The sequence below is a fragment of the Crocuta crocuta genome, unplaced genomic scaffold, assembly GCF_008692635.1.
Source record: "Crocuta crocuta isolate KB4526 unplaced genomic scaffold, BGI_CrCroc_1.0 scaffold149, whole genome shotgun sequence".
Classification (NCBI taxonomy): domain Eukaryota; kingdom Metazoa; phylum Chordata; class Mammalia; order Carnivora; family Hyaenidae; genus Crocuta; species Crocuta crocuta.
Genome location: NW_027551561.1, coordinates 7,510,137 through 7,519,147, shown reverse-complemented (window position 1 = coordinate 7,519,147; position 9,011 = coordinate 7,510,137). Strand labels below are relative to the sequence as shown.

Below are 9,011 nucleotides of genomic sequence, written 5' to 3'. Positions count from 1 at the left end.
CCCTCCTAAAGGGCTACCTCCTTTAGCCCTTTTTCTTTCCTCTCATTTCTGTGTCTCTGTATCTCTCCATTTTTCCCTCTCCATTTTCCTCTCCAGGCATCTTACCCGCTACCCAGCGTTTCCTGTCCCCTCCCCCTGCGCCATGGCCTCCAAGACCACCCGCTTTGTTTCCTCTCTTCCAGTAATGTGTTTCTCTGAGTGCCTATGGGCTTTCTCTGAGTTTTTGCTGGTTTTCTCGGAGACAAATCTCGTGATTTGTCTATATGAGTCTCTGTGTGTTTTTCTTTTTCTCTGAGTATTCTTCTCTGTGTGTTTCAGGATGAGTTTTTGTCTCTTTCTCGGTCTTTGTGTAAGCGTGTAGGTCTCAGTTTCTTGGTGTGTGTGTGTGTGTGTGTGTGTGTGTGTGTGTGTGTCCTTCTCCATGGAGTTCTAAATCCGCCAGGATAAACCAGACCCAAGCCTCCACCGCCTTCCCCCTGCCGGGAACACCCGTCCCAACACTCAGGTCTGAAGAAGGGACCCCTCCCGGCCTGGCGCGAGGCTCGCAGGACTCCCAGGCGCGCAGCTCCCACTTTGCCCAACTTGTGGGCGCCCGGGCTGCACCGCGCNGGCGCCTGGGAGGCCCTCACTCAGCCACCCAGCGCTCCTCGCGTCCCAGCCAGGGCCTGGGCTCAGAACAAGGCCACAGGGTCCTTGTAGGGGCCGGCCATCCAGTGGAGGTGGGGCTCCCCGAGCCTTTCTCCTTCTGCAGGGGGCCTGGGATGGAAACTGTAGAGGTCAGGAAATTCTCAGTGTGTTGGAGGATGAGTTGGGGAAAGGACGCCCCTGCAGCTAAGGGCCTCTCTCTTCCTCTTGCTCTCACTTGGGGCTGGTGGTCCAGGGGACTCTTACTCCTTGGAGCCATGTGGACCATAATGTCCACCACTCGGTTGCTATAGCCAAATTCATTGTCATGCCAGGAAATAAGCTTGGCACAGTGGTCATTGAGGGCAGTGCCAGCCCCAGCATCAAAGGTTGAAGAGTGGGTATCGCTGTTAACGTCACAGGAGGCGATCAGGTCCTCGCTGTAGCTCAGAATGCCCTCTGATGCCTGCTTCATCACCTTCTTGATATCATTGTATTTGGCAGCTTTCTCCAGGCAGCAGGTCAGATGCACAACTGACATGTTGCAGGTGGGGACATGGAAAGCCATGCCAGTGAGCATCAGCCTTAGTGGCCCCAGTAGAAGTGGGAATGATATTCTGGACAGTCCCTCAGCCATCACACCACAGCTTCCCAGAGGGGCCATCTACAGTCTTCTGAGTGGTAGTGATGCATGTACTGTGGTCACGAGTCACTCCATGATGCCAAAGTCATCATGGANGGGGGGGGGGGGGGGGGGGGGGGGGGGCATGCAGTCAGTGGTGCAGGAGGAATTGCTGACAATCTTGAGGGAGTTGTCACACTTCCCATGGTTCTCACCTGTCACAAACATGAGGGCATCCGCAGAAGGGGCAGAGATGATAACCCTCTTGGCCCCACCGTTTAAGTGAGCCTCAGCCTTCTCCATGGTGAAGACCCCAGTGAACTCCACAATATTCTCAGCACTAGCATCACCCCATTTGAGGTTGGCAGGATCTCACTCCTGGAAGATGGAGATGGGCTTTCTGTTGACAAGTTTCCTGTTCTCAGCCTTGACTATGCCATTGAATTTGCCATGTGTGGAATCATTCTGGAACATGTAGACCATGTAGTTGAGATCAATGAAGGGGTCATTTATGACAACAGTATGCACCTTGTCAGAGTTAAAAGTAGTCCTGGTGACCAGGTGCTTGCTATAGCCAAATCTGTTTACTCTGACCTTTATCAGCATGTCTCCAGGATGCAGCTGGCACTGCACCAGAAGATGCTGCTGTCCATCAAATGGAGAGGAGCAGAGAGCTGGGAAGTATCCATTTGTAAAGGTGTTCTCCTCTCTGTCCCAGAAAGAGAAGATGATCCTAAATCTACAGGAACTCATATCAATGGGGAAGGCACCAGCTTAAATTTGTNAATTTCCCATTCCTGGCCTGGCCCCACCCTCTCCAACACCTTTCTTTTGTTTTTAGCTGGAGGTGGTATTTAAGGTGGTAACTTGGGCCCTTTCAGGGAGTTATTCAGCTTTCCTGGGTGTTTCCCATGTGTACAGGAGATATACATGTTATTAAGCTTCTGTTTATTTTTCTCCTGTTAATCTTTTCATTGCATGAGGGTCTCCACTAAGAACTTACAAGGGTAGAGGGAAAATTATTTTTCCTCTCCTACAAGACCCAAACAAACAAACATGGTGTAAATGCCCCATTAACCACCCACCAGCCAACTGCAGGGAGGACAGGAGAGTACTACGGCTGTGCCAGTGCATTTACTAGCCAGCTGTCTCCCGTGATTCTTCCAACCCAATGCCCCTGGAAGTCTCCCTGGACTGACCTGAGATGAGCGCTCAGTGTTCTTACTTGCAAACTATAGAAACTGATTATCCCATGTGGAAGGGGGGCTTGTTGAAATGACAAATGACATAGGGTGCCCACAGAATCAGCAGGAAACTGAAGACCAAGACCCAGATTAGGAAATGGGCAGGTACCACAGGGGCTCTGGGGTCTGGGTGCAATAGCCCTGAAATGATTGTGACCCTGTCTTCAACTTTATCTTCCTTCTAGATTCAGAGTTCTGGGTAGGACTTCTCTCTGTCTGTCTCCAACATGGGAGGTTGAGTCACAAGCGGTACCCTTCCTTCCAATACATTTATACGCAAGGGGGTTTCCCCCCCAAAAGGTAAGAAGGATGGTTGCTGGACAGCTCCTCAAAATTCAAGCACCCTACATATGGCCTCTCCCCACTCAGTCTGAATGCCAAGCTGTAGCAAGAGTTTCCAAATTGAAAAATCTGGAACACAAATTGATAATGGGTTGTTGTTGAATGTTAATAGCTCTCTTCCTGAAAGGTCTTCCATCTAAATTTTTAGGCAGTTGAAGGGGAGGTAAAGAGCTCTTCCTGAATCTCCTGGGCCCAGAAGTCAAGCCCACTAAGCATGATGGGTGACAGAAGATAGGAAGGAGCCCAGCTTTTCTTATAGACTAAGTCAGATCCCATTGCTTGGGTCAAGGAGACATCAGGGCCTTCTCAGATCCCTGAGGACAGTCAACTCTTAGAGGGTAGTAGAGAGAGGGGAGTCCTCACTCAGCTCTTGAATCAGCTGGATTGATGATCTCCCCCACCCCCTGCCACTCCCAGGACAACTGTGAGCTAGAAGAAGCTTGTGTCACTAGCTGTCATTGTCCAAACCCGGCGGAGTTTTGGGAGTGTCCAAACCTGTCCTATGATGCTTGTCCTGAATCCCCAGGACAGCAGACACCTATCAGAGAAGCCCAGGTCTGAGCGAACAGCCCCCAGATTGCTGCCTTCAGTGCTGGGACAGTCCACCTCAAGTTACCCAGCTGAGCAGCAGCCCCTCTGTCCCTGTAGGGAACCCAGAGCTGGTGGTACGGAATCCCCCAGGGGACAACTCTGGAGAGAATGGGGGGGGTGGGGCTTAAGTGGCTCCTGGGTGGAGCATATCACCCCCACATCTTTTCATACAAGGCTGCTTTAGGACCTGCACCGAGCAGGTGCACTTCAAGGAGTGGTCACGGGTGTCACCGCTGCTTCCTAGAGATGTGCCCTCATGGGTGGGCTAAGGCTGCAGCACGCTGGAGAGAGAAATTTCCTTCTTTGAAACTCGGTTTACAGGCCTGATATCCTCTGTGTCTCCCTCTCATCCTGTGTCCCTCCTGGCTGGCCTGGATTGCACTGTCCCTCATGGAGTTGCTCCCTGGCCTCTGTCCTTCCTAGTTCAGAGCAGGTGCCAGTAGCTGGAGAAGGCCACACAGCCAGACTCACTTTGCCGTTGGTTTGTGATCACAGACTGTGCACAGGCACTCATTGCTAGTGAGCCATCTGTCCCCAGGGACCCAAGTCTCAGTCTCCCACTCCCTTAGACAACAACATATCGTCAACCCTCCCCCAGCCCTCTTCCATTCTCATGGCTTCCTTCTAAAAGAAAAAAGGTAGTGACTTCCTCAACCGTTGATCATGAAATCTCTACACTTACCAGTGTTTTTACTCATTCTCTCCTCTACCACTTCTGCTCCGAATCCTATCACCCCTCACCTTCTCAAGGTCCCGGATCCTTTGCCTTTTTCTACTTACTATCTCAGTCTTTCCTGCAGAATTCCCATCAGCAAACAATTGAGCTCATCTTAAATATCTCTGTCTGCATTCCAAGTGCCTCTGGCTACCGGCCCATGTCTCTGTTCCCTCTTAGCACTAAAATTCTCCTTTTGTCTCAATGCCATAGGAAAAGCTGTCTCTTCTGACTACCTCCATTCACTCTCTACCTGCTCAAATCTGCCTGATGCCCTGCCTTGCTCCAGAGAGTTGACTTCTCAAGGTCACTATGATCTCTGTGTCACCAAATGCCCTGGATGTCCATGTCTCAGTTTTTTAAAGTTTATTCTGAGAGAGAAGGAGAGAGAGAGAGAGAGAGAGAGAGAGAGAGAGAGAGAAGGGGGGAGGGGCAGAGAGGGAGGAAAGGAGAGAATCCCAGTCAGGCTCCATGCTGTCAGCACAGAGCCAGACGCAGGGCTCGATCTCACAAACCTCAAGATCATGCCCTGAGCCAATTCCAAGAGTTGGACACTCACGTGACTGAGCCACCCAGGTGCCCCCTCCGTGTCCCCTTTTAACACCAGGATTGTGTACAACAGACCAGACCACTTTCTCTTCTCTTGACCTCCATACCACTACCCTCTCCTGACCTCTCAGATCTCTCCTCTGTGGTATATCCATTCTCTACCATCTGATCCTAAACACTAGAACTTCTTTACCCTTGGTTCTAAAAAGTCTTCTTTTCTCCTTTATACCCCATCTTCCGAGGTGATCATATTCATTCCTTCTGATTCATATAGATCACCTTTTATACCATCGATGCCCACATTTGTATCTTTGGTCCAGTCCTTTCTATTCGGCATCTCCAACTGTTGAAACTAAACATGTCCAGAATGGAATTCTCAATTGTCACCTCTCCCAAACACCTGTCCTCCTTCCGCCGGCCATTGTCTCTGCAGCCGGCACCATTGTCCACCACACGGCTCAAGCCCCAAACCTAGGAAGCCTCACTTTTTCCTCACTCCCCCTCCATCCCAACAGCAAATCATTGGTTCTACCTCAGATTCATTTCAAATCCCTTCACTTCTCCCCTTCTTGACCACCACCCACACTCATGTGGGCCATAGTCATCTCTCTAGTGAACTCGTACAAAATATTTCTGACTAACCTTCCCATTTGCACACTCTTCAATCTATTCTTATAAAAAATTTTTAATGTTTATTCATTTTTTGAGAGACAGAGAGTATAATCAGGGAAGGGGCAGAGAGAGAGGGAGACACAGAATCCGAAGCAGGCTCCAGGCTCTGAGCTGTCAGCACAGAGCCTGATGTGGGGCTTGAACCGATGAACTGCAAGATCATGACCTGAGCCGAAGTCAGATGCTGAGCCACTGACTGAGCCACCCAGGCGCCCCTCTTCAGTCTATTCTTAACACAGCAGCAGCGATGGAAATGTTCTGTATTCTAATCTGGGTATATACATATGTGTAAAACTTTGAGATGTGTTCAGATGTGTACACTTTACTGTAGGATAAAATTCAACAACAACAACAAAAACCCCAAACCCCACAGAACTGAACAAGATATCAACCCCCCTGTTAAAATCCTTCAGTGGCTGGACACCGTCCTCGGAATAAAATCAAATCCTGCATGACTGGGACCCCATCTTTCTCTCCAACCTCCTCTCCTACTGGTCTTCTCCCAGCTGCCCTGGCTTTCATTTCATTTTCTCTAATAAGCTGCAGCTTGCCTGCCTGCCTCAGGACCTTTGCTCAGGCTGCTCCCTCAGCCCAGAATCCTTCCCCATGCCTAACACCTTTATTCCTTCACATCACCTGCCCAGGCTTACCCAGACTATCAAGTCTAAACTATATCAGCCCATTTATTCTTTCTGCTACATTTATTCTTTATGCTCCTAAATTATATTTTTATGATGCTACTATAATTGTTTTGTTTTTCTACAGTTATGGCTGGCTTATACATTTGACAGTCATTACGCACATGCTATTAGGCAAAGTGCTACATAGATAACCAATGCCATGAGTCTTATACTCAAAGAACAAACAGACCCTTTTTCTTTTTACTTTTTTTGTGTGTTTGCTTGTTATAAATCTAAGTAGAGGGGCTTTAAAAAAATCTTCCATTCATTCCAGCACAGCAGTCTGCACCCTGGGGCTGAAGATGGGAGAGATGGTGAGTACATGGTATAACGGGTTAAATTGTGTCCTCCAAAAAGACAATGGGTATGTTCAAATGGGAGAAGTGTGCCTAAGAAAAATTTAAAAGCCATAAAAAATAAGCATTACACACATAACACAAGACAAAATGCCTTTCCTTATTTTTTCCACAAATTAAGTCAGAGGCTAAAACCACAGGACCCAGAGACCACCTATGTAGCACCAAGACTCTTATTGCAACAGGTACTTATTCGACACCTTGTCTTCCAACTCAGCCTTCTGACATATCTGATTACTTTTGACAAGTGCAATCATCTCAACAACAGAACACTTCATTGGTACGAAAGCTCTTCCAAGAGGATCTCTGTTTAACTCCTCCAAGGATCTCTCTGCTGGTGATGGCTCTTCTGTGGTGGTAGAAGGACAGTCTAACCCGGCAGTCTAACTGCCTCCAGGCTAACCCGTTCNCTCCAAGGATCTCTCTGCTGGTGATGGCTCTTCTGTGGTGGTAGAAGGACAGTCTAACTGCCTCCAGGCTAACCCGTTTCAGCAGCCAATCCTCCAGAGAGCCCAGTGCATCCAAGATCCAGGAGCACCCACCGAAGCCTGGGTGAGCCTGGGACAGAAACGGCACAAGGGTAAGACAGAGAAGTAAGTACAGGCTTCCCAAAGTTGGCGATTTATGGTCTAACCCAGCACGCATGCCTTCCATGGATTCGTGCACACATGGGGCCACACAAACCACCCAGAGGTACAACAGCAGGGGTGTGAGGAAAGACTAGGTCATTTTGTCTATCAACTGTCTGAGGAAGATGGGGAAGGGGAGTTTGTAGCTGGTGAGAAAGAGCAACTTTATCTGTAGAATATATACTAACTTTGTCACTTAAACTTTCATGCCTCAAGGGCACCTGGGTGGCTCAGCTCATCATCCCAGATGGGTAGATGGGCTCAAGCCCTACATCAGCCCTGCACTGAGTATGGAGCCTTTTAAGAGTGTCTCTCTCGGGACACCTGGGTGGCTCAGTCAGTTAAGTGTTGGACTTCAGCCCAGGCCATGATCTCACAACTTGTGAGTTCCAGTCCCACACTGGACTCCTCACTGACAGTACACAGCCGGCTTGGGATTCTCTCTCTCCCCTCCCCCTCTCTCCCTCTTCCACTCTCACATGCTCTTTCTCAAAATAAATTTTAAAAAACTTAAAAAAAGAAAAGATTCTCTCTCTCTTCCCTTCCCTTTCCCTCTCTAAAAAAAAAAAAAAAAAAAAAGCAGGCCAAGGACAGACTAATGATTAGAGGACTACTTGGTGCAAGTACTTGCACAAAGAGCCCTTCCAGAAAATGCAGGTTCTCCAGCAGTGGTTCTCAATGGGGGGCAATGTCTCTGGGCATTTTTGGTTGGGAGAGAGGGTGCTACTGGCATCCAGTGGGGAGAGGACAGGAATGCTGCCCAGAATCCACCATGCTCCAGACAGCCTCCCACAACAAAGAATTAAGAAGCCCCCAATCATTAAGGGCTATCTGTCAGTGTCTGTCAGTGAGAAACCAGGCTCTATACCACATACCTTCTTTCCTTCTCCTAGCTTCCCTTAATCCCATTCCCCCCTTTTTCTCCTAGGATAAGCAACGGAGTCCAAATGATACCACTGGAACACAGGGGCCTTTTGTACAATCACCCATGATCACCCAGCCTTGCCTCACTGTCATGGAGAAACTTCAAAATCAAGCCTTTTTAACATCTGCCATAGAAGTGCCTTCTTCTCTTCCCCATAGTTTCTTCCAAAGGGGAAGCCTTTTATGGTTTTGTTCTTTGTAGGCTACGAGGTGAGGTTGGATGGGCAGGAAGGAGGAACAAAAGCCAACCCATGTTAGGTACATTCGAAGCACAGAGCACCACTTAGTGAAAACCTGATGTAAGTACCTCTTCACAGAATCAGAATAGACTAGGTGCTGAATCCCCTCTCTACAAGAGGGCATTTAAGAATCAATTTATAGATTGCCTGTCAACAGATCCAAGAGAGACATTGAGAGCTCAGGTGTCCAGAGTTGCTGCCAACAGAAAGCAAGCCAAGTGGGAAAAGATAGCAGCCATCAGCAGATCCGGTTGATAGAAGCTGTTTGCACCCAACTTTTCAGGAACTCGATGTGTGAAGAAGGACTCCTGTATGAGAAAAGGCTGAAGTCAAGAACATACCCAGGGCCACTCACCTGATACGGGTCTTGGCCATTCTAAGCTTCCACAAAGGAGAGCCCCAACTCACTTGCTTCAGGATTTTCCCCATCTAACTAAGATAGGCCTCCTCCTTCTTCTTCTTCTTCTTCTTCTTCTTCCCAAAGGCTGAGTCGGTCCACCCATACTTTTCTTAGGCTGTGATATAAGGTGTAGTCTTCTTCTTTGGGTACGTTAGGCCATGTAAGCAAACGCAGTACATGCGGAAGGTTTAATCCTTACACGTCTAGGTCACAGAACTGGCTGGAGGCAAGTGAGTGCCTCAAAGGGGCTTACTAGGGGGAGCTGGAAGGCACACTCTCGTAATAAAATCAGTGGTTAGCGATCACACCCGCAGGAGCCGAAAACTTGCCGAACACTTAAGAAATACTAGGTGCAGAGTCTAATAAGGCAAGCTTATGGTACATTTCTGGGAAAGAGCTTGAGGCGGGAAACTCAAAATGTTAA

At 48.6% G+C, this 9,011-nt stretch overlaps 1 protein-coding gene and 1 pseudogene across 1 annotated transcript; both read right to left on the bottom strand.

Annotated features, from left to right (window-relative positions):
* Positions 1–625: 625 nt before the first annotated feature.
* On the bottom strand, positions 626–1,999 carry LOC144219775 (glyceraldehyde-3-phosphate dehydrogenase pseudogene; annotated as a pseudogene).
* A 4,545-nt stretch (positions 2,000–6,544) lies between these two features.
* On the bottom strand, positions 6,545–8,766 carry H2BN1 (H2B.N variant histone 1). Its single transcript, XM_077749587.1, is given in 3 exon segments — positions 6,545–6,765; positions 6,856–6,953; positions 8,596–8,766. Coding segments are annotated over 3 exon segments (381 nt in total). The 3' UTR covers positions 6,545–6,653.
* Between the last annotated feature and the right edge of the window lie 245 nt (positions 8,767–9,011).